The 22,093-nt window shown below is 46.1% G+C and overlaps 1 protein-coding gene across 3 annotated transcripts in view; it reads right to left on the bottom strand.

Moving 5' to 3' along the window:
- Positions 1-19,133: 19,133 nt before the first annotated feature.
- Positions 19,134-22,093, bottom strand: part of FERMT1 (FERM domain containing kindlin 1) — a 66,428-nt gene continuing 63,468 nt past the window's right edge. For all 3 annotated transcript variants that reach the window (XM_033440302.2, XM_004276454.3, XM_049700001.1), the window contains one exon: positions 19,134-21,557. In XM_033440302.2, coding sequence (XP_033296193.1) covers positions 21,384-21,557 — 174 coding nt within the window. In that variant the 3' untranslated portion in view covers positions 19,134-21,383. The remainder of the gene's footprint in view (positions 21,558-22,093) is intronic.

Raw genomic sequence — 22,093 nt, forward strand, 5'->3', positions numbered from 1 at the left:
TTGAGGCCTTCTCCACCCAAAGCCTCAAAAATATCCTTTCAGCCTAATTGCTAGCCCCGGGCCTTGCTGCTCAGAAGTATACCTTCATCAGCCCCACATGGGGGTGGGGAGAGGTCTGTTCTGTGCAGCCCTGTTTGGGGCAGTGCATTTGCTACCAGGGAGCCTGAGGGGCAGGCCACAGAGGTAGAAACGCTGTGCCATAAACAACAGGGAGGTCAAGAAGGATGCAGGAGTCAGCGGAAGGTGGGAAGGTGAGAGGACCAATGTGGGGGTGTCAGTGGGCGGCCTCAGGTAAGGCCCTTACCTCTGCCTTCACTTGGTTCACGGGCAGAAGAGCCCCCAGCAGGTCAACTGAAGCCTCAGCTTCTCTCAGAGTGTAACAGCTGGGACTGCCCTGGAGGTGACTGACAGCCTGAGGCCAGCAGAGGTTTGGGGTGTTCAGGCAGGGGTGCCAGATGAGAGGGAGCCGAACCCACTGAAACATGCCCATTTGAACTGAGACTGAGGAGGAAGTGGCTCTCCATGGAGGCCTACAAAGGGACTTCCCCTGGCGGTCCAGTGGTTAGGACTCAGCGCTCCCAATGCAGGGGGCAGGGGTTCCATCCCTGGTTGGGGAACTAAGATACTGTGTGCCTCATGGCATGGCCAAAAACAAGAAAACATGGAGGCCTATGAAGAGGACACCAGAGCGTGATGTCAGTGTGCTCCTCTGTACTCTAGAGGGGTAAGAGGTCTGGACAGGCCCTGGCTGAGGTCATCACCTGGCCAGCGTCATTGCCAGAGCCCCAGGCCCTCTGAGCTAGCTTCTTGTCCCTGCTGCTTGCTGGCTAGCTCACCAGTGTCAGCAAGGGCCTGGCCTGGACAGGCGGACCCGACGTCTGAGCTCGGCCCTTGGACTGCTCTGTTGCTCTGGTCATACCCAACCCAAGCAGACACCCTCTCGGGGGGCTGCCCAGTTGGGCCTTAGAGCCGGGGAGTCTGGTGGCAGATCCTGCACGGCAGTGTTTGCTTTGTGATCTCACCCAGGTGGCAGGTGGGCCTTGCCCCAGGGGTGCACTCTGCTTGTCACCAGCAACCTCCCACCTTTTAAAACCGAGCACTTACTATACTCAGAGCCTAATGCCATACGCATTATCTTATTGAATGCTCACCAGGTATGATTTTTCCCATGCTACAGGTAAGGAAACTGAGGCCCCCAGAGGCTGACTAGGCTCTGGAGCACACTACCAGTTAGTCTGTCTGGCTTACCCACTGCTTTCTATTGCCTTCCACAGGCCTCAGCATTTGACGCTGTAATATCCCTGTAATCACAAAAGAAACTCTTCCAAATATTTAGATAGATCCAAATCACTCAGGAAGCCAGGACAGTTGGGATATTTCCTTTCATAGCTGAGCAGCTCATTCTCCAAAGAAACAGAGCCGACTTCCTGGTTCCCTGTGGACCCAGGACTGAGGCAGATGGCTGGGCAGGGCCACCGGGCACCTCTCAGGAAAGCCCTGGCTGTCTTCTCCAGCCGCTTCTCCTCTTCCAGCCACATCTGGAAAAGATGACTGAAGTGTTTGTCCCCTTTGGACAAGGGTGCTAAGGTCCCACAACAGAGTCCTGGGGTCAAGTGTGTCCTCCACATGCTGCCCCATACCGAATGCCATGCCTCGTCCCACCCTCCAGCGCTGTTCCCAAGCAGCTCCTCTGTCTGGGTGCCCTCCCCCCGAACACCTTACTCTCCAATCCAGCTCACTCTTCCAGACCTACTGTGGCTTCCCTCAAAAGTCAGCCCTGATGTAAAGACATGAATCCATGTAGTTTATTCCAGAGACCATCCTAAGAAACATGGAGAGGGAGTAAGGAAGGGAGCCCGGGAAGGGCAGGCACTGCAGGTGTGTCAATGAGCAGGTCACTCAGTCCCCCTGGGATCCTCTGGGAGGCTGTGGCCAGGCGCCTTGGGATTATTTTATCACGTGGCCAGGTGGTGGGGTATTTACCCGCTAGTCTCTGCTGCTTGCTGGCTCAAGGCTTCTTCCTGTGGCTCTAACTGCCTGGCACATCTGGTTTGCCCTGAGGACTCTAAGGAGGGCTAGGGGGTGGGTGGGCACTGACGGCATCTGCTGTAACACCTTCAAGGTTTCGCTCAGGCAGGTCCTCACTTGGTGTTCTCTCCCAGGTGACCTGGGGTTAACTGCTGTCACTTGGACTGATGCGGCTCCTCCCCAATTTAAGACTCAACTTCCTGAGAACGGGCCACATTGTTCTTCTAGGCATCCCAGGTGCTCAGAGAAGAGTCTGGCACTTGGGAGAAACATTCAACAAATGGATGGGAAAAGAGTACGTGGTGAGTTAGAATGTCCTCTGAGGTGCCCAGGAGTGGATAGGGCAGGACACAAAACAGCAAACATTAAATGCAAGTGCCTGAGATTTGCATCCAAGGTCTGCCAGCATCCCAGCTTTGAGAAGGGCTCAGGTAAGGGTTGAAATGGGCATGGCGGGTGCAGGTGGGGGTAGGAATGGAAGGAGAGAACTGAGTCACAAAGAAGTCTCCAATCCATTTTCCCAGTACTCCCATGGATCTTTGGGGGGAAGGCCTCTTGGAAGAAGATCACAAGGTTAGAGTGTTAGTAAACCCATAGCCTGCAGGAGAAAAACAATGAGCCAGTAATTAGACACCTGGCCACAGTTCTTTTCTGGATTTAGATCAAAATCAGAGTCATGGGTCCTTAGCCTTAGACGTGACTTTAGAACTTGTCTGATTCCACCCCTCCTTGTCCATTTTAGAGGGAGAGAACTGAGCACCACTGAGGGAAATTGGCTTGTCTGGGGTCACATAGTTGTGTCCGAATAGTCCAGTGAGAAGGAAGGGTGACCTAATTCTCACTGTTCTGTTCTGGGCTCTGGGCTCATTTGCACAGTCAGCCGGGTCTCACCTGCCCTGGCATTAGCATTGTGGGTCTTTCCCCATAGTTTCCCATGACTAAACACATCTGACTCATCAGGTGACCAGGCAGAGTTTCTAGGGGTTCTGACACCTGCTGTCCTGATGCCACCCCCAGAACCCCAGAAATAAATACCCCTAATACAGGCTGCCCCAGAGACCCAGAATTTGTGCTTTCCAAGGGGGTCCTGTCTGGCTCTGTTCACAGTTCTGGCAGCCTGAGTGGGGTGAGGGGCCTGGCCTAGATGACAGGTGACTGGGCAGCCAGCTCCCCTGCTCTGCCGTCCAGATGCCAGATAACTGTGCTGAGGGTTCTTCCCCCAAGTGCTGGAACTGGAATGTACAAACTTGAAGGCTCATTCTTCTCTGACACCAGAGATAAGCTGGAGGAATGGGAGGGTGATTGTGGGAGGAGATGGTACCAGGTTGTCAAGTCTCCAGGCATCAGCTCTCATGGAATGGTATGCAGAGCAGAGGTGGGACCCAAGACATCTGAGTGGGCTCCACTGATGTGGCCGATCTGCCTGTGAGGAAATGACCTTGAGGGAATGAAATAGTAACGGATTGAGACTCATTTATTTTTCTATTGAGGCGTCACTCAGTGGCAGTAAAATTTTAGCATGAGGATTTGTAGGATGCTTAGAAATAAAAAAATATATATACCATTTGGGGTCTTGTTAAAATCTGTAGTGGAAAATATTAAAACTGAAAAGTCAGAATATGCCACTTTATTCTGCATGTGGCTGTAGGGAGATAAGATAGCATATAGGCTGTTCTTATAAACTACATTCTCGAATTTACCACAGCCCAGAGGCAGCGTACAAGTGAAAATTTCCTTAAATTGGGACAGGATACTGGGTTCGCATCCTAACAGTGCTAATATTTTATTGGGTACAATGTATCCTTAAACTTCTATCTGTCTCATATTTTTAAGTAAATGAATTGGTTCAGGCTTAGCAATTGAGCACATGTATCCTCAGAACATGCCAGCACCTGCCCCAGGTTCTCAGTATATAAAAGAGGGACCCCGTCCTCAAGCAGTTCCCAGTCTAGAAGGGGCAGAAGACAGAAAACAATCTCGCACAGTGTGAGTGCACTGTTGCATTACAAAGGGCTGAACTGTGAGCTCTGTTAGCCCCAGGGGGCGTCTAGCCCATGCACTGCTGTTTCCAGGGTCTGGCTGTACCTGCATACAGTACGTACTTAAGAAATATTTGCTGAATGAATAAGTGTCTATTAACTGTGTCCTCTGCTTATGTTTCTGATCAGTTATATTTCCTAATTTGGGATTTTACATAGAAGAACAGTCAGGGTTTGCCTGTATATTTATTTAGATTTTTAATATGTTGAATAAAATTCTTCCAAAATCAACAGTTTGAGTTGCACAAAAAAGGCAATGATTTGGAATTTCATGGAGCTTGAATGTTATTTATTCCCATTGCTATAGCCACATGCACATGCAATGTGGACGTTCGATAACATTTTGTGGGATGAAGGAATGCATGCCATCCAATAGACATACAAGCATGTGCTCAATGTCAATACTCACCATGGAAATGCAAATTTAAACCACAGTAGGATACTAATATGCACCCACCAGAATGGCCAAAATGAAAAAGACTGACAGTGCCATGTTTTGGGGAAGATGTGGAGCAGCTAGAACTCTTATACTCTGCAGATGAGAGTGTCAGGGGGTACAACTGCTTTGGAAAACTGGTAGTATCCATCCATGAATGCCAAGCATACATCTACCTAGTGACCCAGCAATTGCACTCTTGGGTTTCTTCTCAAGAGAAATGAGTGCATATATCCACCAAAAGAATGTTTATAACAGCTTTATTCAAAGATTGCAGGAGCCATGGAGGAGGAGTGGAGGGAGAGAGAATGGGAAGGTTTCTTGGGCCATTTTGTAAAAGACCCTGTGGTCATCATTTGTGCTATTTGCTGCATATTTCAGGTTCTTTCCCTCTGGCCACTTGGTGAGACTGTACTCCTGGCCCTTTGTGGTTGAGTGGGACCATGTTTCCATGTTTTGTTCCAGCCAATGAGTTGTAACAGGAAGTGGTGTGTGCCACTTCCAGGCAATGCATTTAATTGCTGTATGAGACCCTTCAGGGATCTCTCTTCCCCTCTTGCAATTGGCACTGTTTGGGATAGTGGCTGCTCCATCAGCCTGGTCCCTAGGAAGACCAGAACTCCCCTGAGGCTGAACACAGGCATATATAGTGTGAGAAATAAACCTTGTAGTTTTAGGTTGCTTGTTACTGCAGCATATCCTTGTCTATTCGCATTGATACAGGTCTTGATTATGGTGTCAAGTTCATTTACTCATTTATTCATTCACTCACTAATTCATTAATTCATTCATTAATTCATTCAACACACTGAGCTTCTGCTCTGCACTAACCAGTGTTCTAAATGCTGGAGCAGATTTAGTTTCTTCTTTCAGAAGCTTTCATTCTGTCGGGGAATACAGACAACATGCAGACACATGAATAATTCACAATCTGACTTACAGATTGCAGTAAGAATTATAAAGGAAATAAGTAGGCTGATATGATGTAATGGAATTGGGGAGGAGAGAAGATGGTCATCAAGAGGGGTTGCTTCATTTGAACTGAGACACAAGTGGGGGATGGAGCTGTCATGCCAAGAGCATGGGAATAATGTCCCAGGGAACAGCAGCGAAGAGCCTGCAGGGAAGGGCCTGCTGTGTTTGAGTCACAGAAAGCAGATCTTTGTGTCTAGAGGAATGTGGGGGAGCAGAGGCAGAGGCAGGTATGCTATCTTTTTTTTTTTTTTTTTTTAGGGACGCTATCTTGCAAGTAAGTTGTGCATGGCCTGCTTGGTGTGTTAAAAGGTCACTCTTTTTCTATGTCTGTTGTAGGCAAGAGCAAAGCTAGGGAGTTATATTAGGAAGCTGTTGAATGTGTCCAAGGGGGAGGTGATGGTATTGGCTTGAGAGTGATGACAATAAAAGATGAGACAAGTATACACATTTGAAATATGTTTTGAAAGTAGAATCCACAGAATTTGTCAATGGATTAAAAGTGAGGTATGGTAGGCTAAATAATGGCCCCCGCAGATATCCATGTCTTAATCCCTGGGACCTGTAGATGCTACTTTATATAGCAAAAGGAACTTTGCATGTGTGATTAAGTTGATGATCTTGAGATGGGGACATTATCGTGGATTATCTGGATGTAATCACAAGTATCTTTAGAAGAGGGAGGCAGAGGCAGATTTTACTGCAGAGAAGAAGAAGGCAAAGTGGAGACTGAAGGAAGATGCTCGACTGCTGGAGTGAGGAATGCAGCTTTAGAGGCTGGAAAAGGCAAGGATGTGGAATCTCCCTTAAACCCTCTGGAGGGAGCGTGGTCCAGCTGACACTTTGATTCTGGCCCAGTGAATCTGATTTCAGAATTCTCACCTCAAGAACTCTTAAGAGAATACATGTCTATGCTACTGTTGTTGTTTTTATTGTGGTAAAATATACATAACATAATATTTAACATTTTAACCATTCATTAAGTGTTCAAGCCAGTGACATTAAACACATTCACAATGTTGTGTAACTATTACCATTATTTTTGCCTTAAAGACTTTATCATCTGCAATAAAAACGCTGAACCCATTAATAACCCCTCCTTCCCCCCTATCCCCAACTCCTGGTAACCTCTATTCTACTTTCTGTCTCTATATTTGTCTATTCTAGATACTTCATATAAGTGGAGTCATATAATATTTACCCTTCTATGTCTGGCTTATTTCACTAAGCATAATGTTTTCAAGGTCCACTGAGTTGTAACATATATCAAGTTTTCATTTCTTTTTCTTTTTTTTTTTGCGGTACGCGGGCCTCTCACTGTTGTGGCCTCTCCCGTTGCGGAGCACAGGCTCCGGACCCGCAGGCTCAGCGGTCATGGCTCATGGGCCCAGCTGCTCCGCAGCATGTGGGATCTTCCCGGACCGGGGCTCGAACCCGTGTCCCCTGCCTCGGCAGGCGGACTCTCAACCACAGCGCCACCAGGGAAGCCCCTCATTTCTTTTTATGGCTGAATAATATTATGTGTTGTTTTAAGTCACTGAGGTTGTGGCAATTTGTTATAGCAGCCATAGGAAACTAATACATGAGGGAGGAGAGAAAAGAAGGTATGAAGGATGATCCCTAGGCTTTTGGGCCTGTGGACTGGATGGATTGAGATGCCATTTACTGGGAAAGAGAAGTCTCAGATAGCAACAGATTCAGGGTAGGAAAATCACAGGCTCTGTTCAGGCCATATTAAATTTGAGATGTTTGCTGGACTTCAGAGGAGATGTTGAGGAAATAACTAGACTGTGGAATTCTGGGGGGGAGGTCGGAGCTGGAGAGCTACACTTGGGAGGTGTCACCACATAGATGGTACTTAAAGCCAATAGCTTGGTTGAGACTTCCCAGGGAAAGTGTGGAGAGAGAAAAGGAGGGGGCTGAGCCAGCATCTGCGGGTAGAGCCGAGGAGGAGGAGTCAGCCTAGCTGGCTGAGAAGGAGCAGCAAGGGAGGGGGAAGAAAACTCAGGAAAGTTCTGTATCATGAGAGTTTCGGTGAGGAGGGCACAGCCAACCAGGCTTTGAGAGACCGAATAAGGGGAGGACACTTATGACCTGGATGAGAGCAGAGTTTGGGGTAGGAGGAAGGGACAGAAGCCAGAGAAGGAGGAGTTAAGGACGTGAGAAACGGGGAAGTATTAGCCTTCTTAACTCTTTGAAGAAATTTTGCTGTGAGAAGGAGCAGAAAAATGGGATAAGGTGGAGTTCGAAACTTTTTAAGGTTGGAAATATTGTTGTAGTTATCTATGGCTGCCTAACAAGTACCCTAAAACTTAGTGGCTTAAAGCAATAGTCATTATATTCTTTTCCATGATTTTTGTGGGCCAGGAATTTGGTGATAGCTTGGCTGGGTGATTCTTTTGCTCCACGTTGCATCAACTGGAGTCACTGGTAGTATTCAGCTGTTGAACGGGCTGGTTTTGAGGGTTCAGGATGGCTTCACTCATAGGTCTGGCACCTTGGTGAGCATGGCTGGAAGGCTGGGCTCCACTGGGACTGTCGACTGGAGTGCCTTCCTGTGGCGTCTCTAGCATGGTGGTTTCAGGGCTCCAAGTGTCCTGTGACAAGACAGAAGCTACATGGCCTTTTATGACTGATGGTTAGGCATCACAGAATATCACTTCTGCTGTATTCTATTGGTCAATCCAGCCAGAAGCCCACCCAGATTTAAGGGAGGGGACATAGCCCCCACCTCTTGATGGGAGGACAGTCAGAGAATTTGCAGCTATGTTTTAAACTCCTACAGATACAGAACATGTTTGCAGGCTGGATGGGAATGCACCATGAGATGGAAAGAGGTGAATGATGTGGAAGAGAGAAGAGGAAACTTCAGGAATCAACAAGTCCTTCAGAGGTCACGAGGGGACAATACTCAAAGGCTGGAGACTGAGCACTATTCTCCCTGGGGCAGGAGGGAAGGACATTGTGAGGACGGATGCAGAGTGAAAAGATGAGGCTGTTCCCTTCTGATGATTTCACTATGCCCAATAATGTACAGGTCATTACATTACAAATCATCAGCGGAGGGTAGGTGTTGAGGAGGGTTAAGAAGAAAAGAAGGTGTACGTCATAGTAATTTTAGAGAGTAGGAACATTAGGTATTTGTTTGAAAGACAGAGTTTAACAGTGATGGCTTTCTGTTATTGTTGAAAAGAATATAGATCATAAGTACATGATTCTTTTTTCTTTTTTTTTCTTTTTTTTGTGGTACGCGGGCCTCTCACTATTGTGGCCTCTCCCGTTGCGGAGCACAGACTCTGGACACGCAGGCTCAGCGGCCATGGCTCACGGGCCCAGCCACTCCGCGGCATGTGGGATCTTCCCGGACCAGGACACGAACCCGTGTCCTGTGCATCGGCAGGCGGACTCTCAACCACTGTGCCACCAGGGAAGCCCAGTACATGATTATTAATCCTCAAGAGTATATTAACAACAAAATCAGTTTATTGGTGAATGTTAATTATGCCAAGTATTTATGGAACATATGAGAGATGCTCCAAATTCTAGGAAGTTGACGACAAATTCTTGCTCACCACACTCCTTTAGATGGGAGGTATGTGCTGTTATTTCAGCTTTATCGCTTGGAGGAACTAGAGTAACTTCATAAAGTAAGTCTGAGAAAGAACCCAGGATTAGAACTCTGAGATAATTTCTTTTTTTTTAGGAGTACTGAGGACATGGAAAATAACTGCCTGTTTTACTTGAGAGGATATTTGGATCATCAACTCCTGAGAGTAATTTAAAAAACTCTTTGGCAAGAGTTGGTCGTGAGCAGAGTTACTTGGTAGGTGGTATCCTTTTGCAAATGATGCTTTTAGTGTTGAAAATATATTTGTAATTCTTGTTCTGGAATTGCTTTTAGAAGGAGTTTATGATTTGCACACAAAACAATCAACAGGATTACTTTTATTTATTAGAGCATTCACCAAAATATTTTATCACAATCTTGTTCTAGGGGCTTCCCTGGTGGCACAGTGGTTAAGAATCTGCCTGCCAATGCAGGAGACACGGGTTTGAGCCCTGGTCCAGGAAGATCCCACATACCGCAGAGAAACAAAGCTTGCGAGCCACAACTACTGAAGCCCGCGGGCCTAGAGCCCGTGCTCTGCAACAAGAGAAGCCACCGCAGTGAGAAACCCACACACCAGAAAAGCAGCCCCTGCTCAATGCAACTAGAGAAAGCCCGCGTGCAGCAACGAAGACCCAACACAGCCAAAAATAAATAAAATAAATTTATAAAAAAAATTATCACAGTCTCATAACTCACCTTATTTAGTTTTAAATATTTCCAAAAACTGTATCCCCCATGAAAGTAATGAATATTCATCTACAGCCAGGATATCCCAAATAAGGTGAATGAGGGTTTGCTGAGAATTTCCAAAGGGGAGTTCTGAGGATACACCTTTGCCAAAGTCCACACATACTTCATAGAATTACATCATGTCAGGAATGATAGAGATATCAGACTCACCCAAAACAAACTCATTGTCTATGTCCACTGATTATTATCTATGCCTCCTTTCCCTCCGGTATCCTTTATATTTATCAACTGGGTTTCCATCCACCCAACTAGCCAAGTTAGAAACTGTAGGTAAAGCTCAACCCTCTACTCCATTACTCTACAAATTCACTTGTTTACTGTTAACTACAATCAGCTGGGAATACATTCAGCCGAAAGTTATAGAAAACCTACATAATAGTGGCTTAAACACATTTGTTTATTTTTCTCACATAACAGAAAGTCCAGAATTAGGCAGCTGTTGGTGTCCCTTCAGTTGTCCCATGATGACATGGACTCCTGTTTTTAGGCTCCACAATCTAAGGGGATCTTTTCATCCTCAGGTTTGTTGCCTTTGGGTTGTAAGAGGGCTGCTGTACCTCCAGGCAACACATCCACATTCAAGGCAGGAAAAATGGGAAAGGTGAAGCCAGCTGCATATCCCTTTTATCAGTATAGAAAAAGCTTTCCCAGAAATCTCCACAGTGTACTTTCGCTTAGGCTTCATTGGTCAGAACCGGTCACGTGGACACCCCTACCTACAAAGGGAACTGGGAAGTGTGGAACAAGATTGTCAGATTGGTCCAGACCAATAAAGATCCATGCCTGGGGCTAGCCACATTCCCTCAGCCAAATTCCAATTCTGTTAGCAAGGAAGAAGGGAAAATTGTGTTGGTAGGTAAAACTGTGTTGGTGGGTAAATAATAGTGTTGGTCACAGTTGCAAAGTCTGCTGATTTTAGTTCTGAGATAGCTCTCACATTTCCTATCTCTCTCTCCACTGTCTTAGCTCCAGTCCTCAGTGTCTTTTGACTTGTCCATCACAGAAGCCTCTGAACTGACCCTCCAACTTCCAATGTAGCCCTCCTACAACCATCCTCCATCAGCTGCCAGACTTATGTTTCTAAAATGCAAATCTGATTATGGCCCCTCAAATATAAGAACATTCAGTGGCTCTCTCTACTAGTGGCTGCTCTGGCAAGCTTGGCCTAATTCCCATCCATCTCCTCACTTGGCAAACTCTTACTCTTCCTTCGAAGCCAAGTCTAAACGTCCCCTCCTCTGGGAAATCCTTCCTACTTTGCTCCTGATCTAACAAAACTATTCTCTCCTTTTTTTTTCTCATATGTCTGTTTTATATATCAAGAATAAGGGGCTTCCCTGGTGGCGCAGTGGTTGAGAGTCCGCCTGCCAATGCAGGGGACGTGGGTTCGTGCCCCGGTCTGGGAGGATCCCACGTGTCGCGGAGCCCATGGCCGCTGAGCCTGTGCGTCCAGAGTCTGTGCTCCGCAACGGGAGACGCCACAGCAGTGAGAAGCCCGCGTACCTAAAAAAAAAAAAGAATAGTACATGTTATACAGTATTACAAAGTTATTTGTTCAGAGGCCTGTCTCTTGCTAGATTATAAACTCTGTTCAGTAGATTCTCCTTTGCAGCTGGCATAGTGTGTAGCATGTAACAGGAGCTTATGGCAGAGGGAGCTCCTCATCTCCCAACAACTATTCTCACCTTTATCAGAAAAAGAGTGCTGGTTTTTAATTGAGTTCATGTTACTTTGAATAAAGACCAAATATTTCAATCTGCCTTGTAGCTAAATGAAGCCATGTGACATAATGCCTGGAGATAAAGCAGCCACATTAGAGATGACATCAAAGTCACACCATGAGATGGCAGAGTAAAAAGCTAAAAGGATGTGGGTCCCTGACATGGTATATAATGTCTTTTTGGCCTAGGCTTGCCTTAGCTTTAGGTGGAAGAGAAAAAAACTTTCTTGTTTTTGAGCCACTATTATTTTGGGTTTTCTGTCACTTGTAGCTAAACAATTCTAACTGAAATGTGTAAAAATTGTGTGTGTGTGTATTTAACTAAATTGGTTGAATTATAATTGGCTGAACCCTAGCATGGCTTGAAAACTCTTGGCCCATAGGCTGCATTACGTTCTCAGATATATTGGATATATAATCACATATTTTAAAGATATGCGAATACTAGGCTTGGCATGCCTCACGAATCCCTGTGGTCTCATAACTGACTTACTGTGCCCATGCACACTGCCTACCCCTGAATGCATTTGCATTTACAGTGCTTTAGCCTAGAGTGGACTCTGCTAGGTTATAAGCAATGGATTATTCAACAGCTTGCAAAGTGTTTGCCCATTTGTTCTCCTGATGTTTACCCGTTTCAAAGAACCATTTACAAAGGGCAGAAAAGGAAGAATAAACACATTTCACTCAGCCTCTGAAAACAGAGCTCAGTCCATGAAGAAGAGTCACCTCTCCCTGGTTGAATTGTCATCAATCATTTATATGCAATGGCAGGAGCTAGGCCAACCCTTTGTCGGGGCCGGGGGTGGAGGGGGTGGGGGGGGTTGTGTGGTGGGAAGGGTTGCCTCCTGTGATGGTTTGGTGTTTGCTGTGCTGGGAAGAAGGCAGAACTCTTTCCCCCTCCTAAACCCCACCTCTGACCCAGATTTGCAGTCAAATGTCGTATTGGACAGGTAGACCAGCTGTTGGGGTCTAAAGATTTTTTTAGAGGAAATTTTCACCATTTTGATATTTGAAATCTGATGTAATGTAATTGGGGGGAAAATGTCTATGGAGTTTTGTAGTCCTGATCTAATATGTTCTGGGAAAAGTCACCTCAGTGGTATATTATCACGTATAAAGACAGTCTATGGCTCTTGGCTCACAAGGCCTTGCCGTTCACGTGGGAATATCAAGAGCTGTGCTAAAGTCAGAGGTCTGGGTTCACATCCTCACTTCCTACATTTTAGCTGGGTGATCTTGACTAGTTGCTTGACCTCTCTGTATACAGTTCCAGTGTGTGCTGGAGTCAGGTCAGCCCTGTCAGAGAGCCAGGTGTTTGAAACTCTTCCCAACTCTGTGTTCACTGATGTCCTCTTGGGGTCATGTTGGCTGTAGTAGGAGTCTTTATACCAGGGAAACTGGCAAATCAGGGCTCCCTCCTGCGCATGGAGTTATTAAATATTTACCAGGACTCCACTGCACTTTCCAGATCTGTACAATGGAGCTGATAATACCTATCTCACCTAGAGGATGAATTGAAAGACCTGGTGGGAAGCACAAGTGATAGCCCTTAATACGTGTTAGCTTCCTAATTCTTTTAGCTGTGGTCTGTTAGCTATATTATTGTTGAGACTGTTCTTTGGGGAGGCAGGAGCTGACTTCAGCGGCTTTAAAATGGCACAACCATTTAACCCCTCAGTATCCCTTTTGCCCCTGGGGCATATTTGACTGCCATGGCAGGCTGTCAACCTGTCCTGATATTTGAGTCATCTATGTGGCCTGACACAGATAACAGGGTCCTGTTGGGAGAGTGATGCCAGAGCTTTGAGAGAAAAACAAATGCGTGGTAGAAAGGCCCGGAGTGTTACAGCAGAGTAGGGGATGCAACTTGGCCTGATTGGGGGGGGGGAGGGGGAGGAATGGACTGTAATCACTGAATGCTGGGACGTAAGGGGCTACAAGAAACCACACAGTGCCAAACCCTTGCCTTACAGCTGAGGAGAAAAACACTCTCAGACCGAGGCTTGATCTTCCTTTACTGTTGTTTTTCCAGTTTCATTTTTGACCAGGCTGTTGCTCTTAGCTTTTGATTATGGTGAAAACCAGATCAAGTTCAGAATCTGTAAGAGAATTTTCTGAATGGAATCAGAAAAGCAAGCGAGAAAATATCTTAAAATGGGAATGTAAATTGGTGCAGCCACTGTGGAAAACAGTATAGAGGTTCCTCAAAAAGTTAAAAATAGAGTTACCATATATGATCAAGCAATTCCACTTCTGGGTATTTATCTGAAGGAAATGAAATCACTCTCTTGAAGAGGCATCTGTACCCCCATGTTCACTGCAGCATTATTCACAATAGCCAAGATGTGGAAAAAACTCAAGTGTCCATTGACAGATGAATGGGTAAAAAAAATGTGGTACATCCACACAATGGAATATTATTTAATCATAGAAAAAAAGGAAATGCTGCCATTTGTAACAACATGGATGGACCTGGAGGGTTTTATGCTAAGTGAAGTAAGTCAGACAGAAAAAGACAAATACTGTATAATCTCACTTATATGTGGATCTAAAAAACCTGAACTCACAGAAACAGAGAACAAATTGGTGGTTGCCAGAGGTGGGGAATGGAAGGTGGGAGAAATTGGTGAAGGTGGGAAAAAAAAGAAAAAAAAAAGAAAGATAATGTCTTAAAAGATGAAGCATTATGTTTCCACATCAGAAGTTGTAAGCTTAGGGCAGGATCATAGCCCCACAATGGGCATTCAGACAGCACTCAAATAGCTACTTTTTTTTTCCCCAATGAATTTCTTATCAATTAATTAACCAATTTCCACGAGTCTGTAATACCTTAATAGATACCATATTGAAATATAAAAAAACAAAAACAAAAGCAAAAACAAACCAGGGTACAGGATAGTATAAAGACTGGAAAGACACTCAAAAGTGCCAACAGAGTATGTCTTTGGATAGCGTTAGGGTGGATAGATAGATAGAGGATCGATTTTTTTTCTACTCTTCGTGATACTTTATTCTGTGTTAGCTATTCCACAATAATGCTGCTTAACAAATGACCCCAAAACTCAGTTTCAATAGCAAGAATTGATTCCCATACTAATAGTCTGAGGGTCAGCTGACCTAGCCAGGCTTGGGTCCAACTTGTGGATTAGGTTCTGACCTGCTGCATGTGTCTCATGCAGCATCTGTGGCCCAGGTGATTACTTAGGGAGCCTGTTCTCACAGCCGGTGACAGGAGTGCAAGAGGCCAGTCAGATTGTACAAGCACATGGAGGCCTCTACTCACATCAACCACTAACATCCCATTGGCCAAAGGAAGTGATATGGCCAAGCCCGTACAATGGGGCAGGAGGTATGCACTACCCACACTGGGAGGGGAGCAAGTATCCAAATTATCATGTGAACTTCTTTGAAAATAAGTACGTAAATACTTTTATAACTGAAAGTATGTCCTCATTAAAAATAACGATACTTTACCTTTGTATTACATTTTATAGTTTTTAAAACATCTTTGCTGTCATTCCGTCCTATATTCTTTCCAGTAGCCCAGTGATATGGTGGGGAAAGCAGCAACCCCATTTTTAAAGATGTGAAAATTCTGGCTATGTTATTTTCCTTGAACTGCCATAAAAGCTTATCATAGGCCTGGTGGCTTCAAACAGAAATTTGTTCTCTCACAGTTCTGGAATCTAAAAATCTAAAATTAAGATGTCAGCTGGACTGTGATCTCTCTGAAGGTTCTTGGGAAGAACACTTCCTTGCTCTGGTGCTTGCCAGCATTCCTTGGCTTGCAGCTACGCCGCACTAATGTCTGCCTCTGTCATCACATGGCCTTCTTTCTCTTTGTCTCTGTGTGTCTCTTCTCTTATAAGGACACTGGATTTAGGGTCCACCCTAATTTAGTACACCTCATCCTAACTTGATTACATCTGCAAAGACTATTTCCAATTAAGGTCACATTCACTGGTTCTGGGTGAACATGAAGTTTTGGGGGACACTAGTCAACCCACACACTGGCATGCAGAGTTTATGGCATTTATGCTCATAATTCCTCCAGTGTTTTGTGTCCTCTCCACCAAATCCATGCCACGTGTCTTAGGCCAGAGCTTCTCAAACTTAATTTTGTACACATAGCACCTGAGAGTCTTGCTAAAATGCAGAGTCTGATTCAGAAGTTTGGGGTGGGCCTTGGAGCTGGGACTAGGGTGAGGTAAGGAGGCCCTGATAGTAGGATCTCCTTAAATGTTGTGCCCTGGGTAACTTGCTAGTCCTGGCCCTGTGAGATTCGGCATTTCTGACCAATGCTGTGGATTCAAGCAACACACTTTGAGTAGCAAGGTCTCAAGTTGCAGTCTATGTGGGTTTAATGCTCGGTATCTGACCCTCAATAGTGAAGAGGATGCTTTCCATTTTGAAGCTGGGTGCGTGGGCTTTGTAAGTCGTAGAAAAGAACACTGGTTCTGCTATGTTTTTAATGCTGGGTCTTGTGGGCTGACCTGGCTGCCAATATTGGTGCTTTGGGAACATTGCAGGGAGTTAAGTGGTAGCATGGATATCTAGGGCCCCTTTGTAAGCCCCTCATCAGACCTCCATCCCAAAGCCTGACTGGTTCCTGGGATACCTGACTATTCCAGAGCTGGCTCCCCCACTTTCCATTGTGTTGCCTGCAAGAGCATACTTGTTCTCTCCCAATAGCCACGGTGGGCACAAGTGGGGGCTTCCTTTCCCAGCCAGGTGGTGGGCTCAAACCAGCCATCCCATCACCAACCCCTACTGTTGAGCCCGGGCCCCCCAGGCTCTGTTGCATTCCCCGCCCCCTCTTTTCTCAAGGAGATATATATACATGATTTTTTTCCCTTCTGGAACCTCATTTGCCTTCCCTGCTTCCCTGTCATGGGCCCTGCTTGTGGTCATCAAGGACCCTGATGACACATCCTTTGAGTCAGAGGACACAGGCTTGGGCTTTGGACCCTCCCCTCCCCTGAGGCCCTGGGTCACCTCACAAAGGGCTTCGTGTCTTCCCTGGGCAGTTCCTGCATCCCAGGGATCTCAGAGAGCAGCCAGGGTCCCCGCCTCCCAACTCACTGGCCCAAGAAGAGAAACAACATCCTGCTGGGTTCCCGGACAGGAAAGCACCATCAGTGGGGGTCCCCTGAGAAGGAGGGGCTGTGGGATTTTTCCTCTGTAACGACTGGAGAAACCGAGGCCTGCTGGGGAATTATGGGTCTTCAAGGTCACATGTCAAGTCAGAAGGAAGTAAATTCATTTAGTTGAAAGTCTCTTCAACAGTCGTTAGTGAGGAGCATTAGTGAGCCTGAAGAGAAACCTCACATTCCCATTCTGCTTATGTGCGTTCATAGGGGCTCTTCTGAGGGAACTGGGTCTTCATGCAACACGGATGTTTGGGCAAATGTGGGTAGGCTCCCGGAGGCTGTTTCTAAATCGTCCGATCTGGTGTTATGTGAAGTGGCTCCCGTGGAGCTCTGGGCTCAAGGGTGGCTTAATTCATTGGGATCTGACCTTTTACTCAGTAAAAGTGTTCAGCTCTGAAGAAGTCTGAGAACCCATCACCCCAAGGCCAGTGGGAGCTCCAGGGCAGCACAGGCATTTGTGAGGAGGGAGAATGTGCAGGCTGGTTTTGTTCTCTTTGATGGAGCTCAGTAACTCCACTCGGCTTCAGGAAGGTACCTACTGTTGAGAAAGGGGACAGGAAAACTTGAACACAAGGAAGGGCCACGTGCTGACCTTCAGATTTTCCAGGATTTCCAGGGTTCAATGGCTCTTGAAGGAAGGGGGCATGAAGGGGAAAAAGGGGTGAAACAGAACAGGAGGTGGCTCCCTCCTACCCCTGCCATCCAGAGAGATTCTCGGGTGATAGTGGGGCGGCGGGGAGAGGAGGAAGCACGAAAACCACATGTTTGTGTGGGAAAATAATGAAAAAAATTCATATATATAGCATTATTTCACATGATCATATCTCCTGTGATTTCATAAAAATCATGTGTTTGTGTGGGAAAATAATGAAAGAATATAGTTCATATGTATTTCATTATTTCACATGATTTTCCTGCCTTTTCCCCTTCCTCCTGTCACCGCAGAATCTCTCAGGGAGGTTGGAGGTGTGGAAGGGAGCCTCCCTTTCTATTTTACTCTTTGCTGAATGTACTGAAGTGAAAAAGAAGTCTTTACTTACAAGTGAATTACATTTTTTTTTTTTAGCAATTTCAGAAAACAAATATTGCAGGATGTTTTGGCTTCAAGTGCCTACAACTCAAAGATGTGTTTTGAAATGAAAGACTCATTTGTTTATTTTTCTACCATGGGACTGAAAATGAAACTTGCCCAGAATCAAAATACTCACTTCTCTGGCTCCCAGACCTTTTTTTAAAAAAATTAATTTATTTATTTTTGGCTGCGTTGGGTCTTCATTGCTGCACATGGGCTTTCTCTAGTTGTGGCAAGTGGGCGCTACTCTTCGTTGCAGAGCACGGGCTCTAGGCACGTGGGCTTCAGTAGTTGTGGCACATGGGCTCAGTAGTTGTGGCTCATGGGCTCTCAAGCGTAGGCTCAGTAGTTGTGGTGCACGGGCTTGGTTGCTCCACGGCATGTGGGATCTTCCCGGACCAGGGCTTGGACCCATGTCGCCTGCATTGTCAGGCAGATTCTTAACCACTGTGCCACCAGGGAAGTCCCTTCCAGAACTTTTTGATCCACCTGTACCTCCCCAGCTCCTCTGGGGCAGCCAATCCTCTGACTTCCCTGGCCCTCCCCCACCGGTGTGTGACATGGGGACACTGAGCTCGGGAGAGGCCTGCCTTGGGGCTGGGAGTGGGGCAGGCAGTTCAAGGCTGAGCAGGGCTGGAAATGGAAGGGTGGGGTTTGCTGGGTTAAGCTCAGTAGTCTCTGGAATTAAGACCTGGCTCTGAATCTTGGTTCCACTGCTTACTCTTGGTGTGACCTTGGGCACGTTACTTCACCTTCGGAGCCTGGTTTCTCCTTTGTGAAATGATAAGGCAAGCCGTTTCTGCTCCCTGTGGGTTGACGTGAGAATTGCACAAAGGGTTATATAGCACGTGGAACTATATTCAATGTCTTGTAATAACCTATAATGGATAAGAATCTGTACACCTGAAGCTAATACAATATTGTAAATCAACTGTAGTTAAATTAAAAAAAAAAGAATTGCATGAAGGGATATCTAAACACTACACATTCCTAACCCTTATGGACCATCTATCACTAAATCAGATGTGCCCGTGACATTGGGTCATCAAATCAGAGGCCCTCTGATGTCCCTCTGCCTCTGGCTACTTTTTTGCTCTATCGTGCTTTTTCTAAAAGGTGGACCCGGATAAAAAGAGCTCACAATATGTCAGGAAATCTAGTGACAGTCAATGAGAAAAGAGTTGAAACCAATGATTAAGTGAGGTTTCTAAGTCAATCTCACTGCAGAGAATAGCTCAGATATTGGAATTGTGAGGAAAAGCAAATGTTAAACCTGAAAGTTGTACTCCTTTTTCATAATGGAGAAAATATTCACCTTTTTAGAGGCAACAGACTGGAGAGGACACAACTAGACCATATTCAAATCCATATAAACCTTTTAATTTAAAAAGTCATATAAAATAACAGACAAAAAAATGCAGAATTCCCCATGTACTGTAGATAAGAAATCAAACAGGGTTGAAAGGCACACATTCATTTCAAATTTCATCATAGGAAGTCAGGTGACCTTTGCACCCAATGTAAAAAAAAGTCCTTAAGTTGCTCTTTGGAATAGCAGTGTTTAAGGTTTTCCTGCCATGCTTGTTTATTCCTCTGGGATGTGACTGTGGAGTTGTGGAAGAAATGCTCCCCTGAAAGTCTGGTTAAACTGGTCAGCTCTTCTGAGTGTTTTCATGGAAATGTCAGACAACCAGGAAAAGCTAAGGCAGAAGGTTGAACCAAAGGTTTAGCTTTGGTAAATTAGGCAGAGCTGCGTTTGACAGCAGACAGGGAAACTGTGACATCAAGGAGCTTACTTTAATGTTGGGCCCAGCTAGGCTCTAAAATAATGGAGCCCAGGACTATGGAGAAATGACCACCAAGTTCAACGCAGTTCACTTGGCACTGGTTTCTGTACAAAACGTTTCAAACTCAGTTCTTTTTGACATGGACCAGATTTTCCAAGTGCCCAAGCCACATCCAGGCTTTAAGCTAGGCCTCAGAAGTTCAGTTGCCTGAAGATTCTTCAATAACATTCACCTCTAAGGAGAGGCTGAAAGAGGAATTTCCAGTGACAGCTTCTGGCTCAGGGCCCAAGGGTCCCCAGCCAAGGCTGTCTCGAGGTGGCCCCCAGAATTGCAGAGATCTCTCTTCCCAAACACTTTTGTTAGAAAATAAAGCAACAGCCAATGTTTTTGGGCATCTGAAGTCCAGCCAGGCCCCCTGAGGTTTGCATCCTAAAAGAACTTCAAAATGGAAACAGAGTCTCAGCCTTACCCTTGCAACCCACATCCTTTGTGTGACAGAAGAATATTTATAAAAACATACTAAAATACATCTGATATTTCCCTCTAACCCCAGTACTGCCTTTTACCTTCTTAAAACTCAATCCTCCCAACACTGATGAACCAAAACAGAAAATGACAATTGAGGCAGCTGTTAACTGGCCCACATTCATGTCTCAAGGCACAGACAGCAGAGCAAAAAGTAGAGGAAAAAAGAAGTCCATTATCTGCTTTTGATTTACAAAGCCAAAGGCCTTCAGGGGAAAGGCTGTGAGTCATATAAACAAGACACAAATCCAGAACACTGGGTAGTGATAAGAGCAAGGTTTCCCTACCGCACAGACCAGCCAAAGGCCCTAAGTAGACAGAAGCCCCTGGGGAAGCTGAGAGCCCTTAAGTTGGTGGTCTTTGGGTACGGGGCTGCCCTGTGTCCTGTTCTTCTCTCCCTGACTGGTTGGGATGGAGACCTCACTGGAAACCTTGATGCTGGGAGGTGGTTTTTATGAAGAGAGAACTAAGCCCATCTTCCTGAGCCTCAACCCAGAGTAGAAGCTGTTGAGACATGGAGTGGGTTTGAGAAATGGGTTTCCATGAACCCTTGTGTCACTGTGTCTTTAGAAGGACTTAAGGGATCCCCTTTAATTGTGGCTGAAGGCTCCCCAGGAATGGAATGGGACTTGCAGGTGGGGCAGTAACCGATGTCCAAGACCAGATGGGTCAATGGTCACCTTGGCAGATGTCACTCGGGACTGATGACACTGAGGGCCACTACTCTGACCCCTTGTCACCAACTGGTACCAGGTAACTCCACCTTTCCCCAGACCTTCACCCCCAGACTTTGACCTATGGGACAAAAGTGTATGCGGGGGCTCCCTCTGCCATTTTCACAAGATGGTAGTTAAAGGCACTTCTGTTAAGGAAAGACATTTCTTTTCATACCTGAGTTTGGGGAATAAGATTTGTCCTTGCTACATGTGCTTTTAACCTGTCTTTCCTTTGACTTAGCAAACAAGCAGATAAGCATACGGACAGCTTCTAGCCATGCACTTGCAGGTTCTGCAGGTCATAGCTACACATGGAGCCTTGGAGTAATGCCGAGCAGTGTCCTCTCTCCTGCCCCGCATTACAGAAGAGGTTAACTGAGGCCCCTTCCACAGCGGGTAGCAGAGGGCAGAGTGAGGAGAGGGATGTGCTAGGCAGGGTGCTGGAAATGAGGCAAGGGTCTGGGTGTCCGGTGGTGAATATATGCTGTCAGCCTGGAATGTACACATGGTGCAGGCTGTTGACCCAACGTCCGGGTAGGACTGCCCTCTGTGTAGGTCCAGCAGGCCTGCTTTGTTCACTCCTGGCCACCGGTCAACTTGTGGAACAGGTCCTCGTCGAGAGTTTCATTCTGGTCCTTGGAGCGGGTGGACAGGAAAATGTAGCCCCCGATGTACTCATGCACGACTTTGCAATCCGCGCTCAGGCAGGTGAATGCGATGGAGACGTTCTGGTCAAATTCGATCGCCACCTGGAAGAGGAAGGCACAGGTATACTTAAGCTCTGACAAAGACGAATGAGAAAGAAGCCGCTTGGCTGGAGATGGTCCCAGAGCTGAGGACTCCTGAGGTGCTGACAGATGGGTTTCCCCAAACCCTGCAAAACCCACTGCTTGCATCAAAGCTTACAGAAAACGTCTCTGCTCTCTGGGCGCCCTCTTGTGGTGTCAGCTTTGCTGCACACCTGGCAAAACATTCTAACGCTCAACACAAAAGATATTTCCTGTCTGGCTCTTGTTTAGATGAAAGAACTGTCTAAGCACTCCCTGTGTGGAGGGGCAGAGTGCTTTGCAGATTTTTTAGTGGAGAGAAAAAGGCTCATGTGAATTTTCCTACAGCCACGGCCCTCACTCCTTCCCAGCTGGAAGTCATAAACTCTAACACTGGAAGAAACTGAAGCTTCACCCGTTCTCCACCTTGGCTGCCCAGTGGAATCAGCTGGGGACCTTTAAGAATCACTGATCTACACAGAAACATTCTAGTCTAGAACCCTTCATTTCTCCCAATT

This window comes from Orcinus orca, chromosome 16 (assembly GCF_937001465.1).
Source record: "Orcinus orca chromosome 16, mOrcOrc1.1, whole genome shotgun sequence".
In the NCBI taxonomy this organism is placed as follows: domain Eukaryota; kingdom Metazoa; phylum Chordata; class Mammalia; order Artiodactyla; family Delphinidae; genus Orcinus; species Orcinus orca.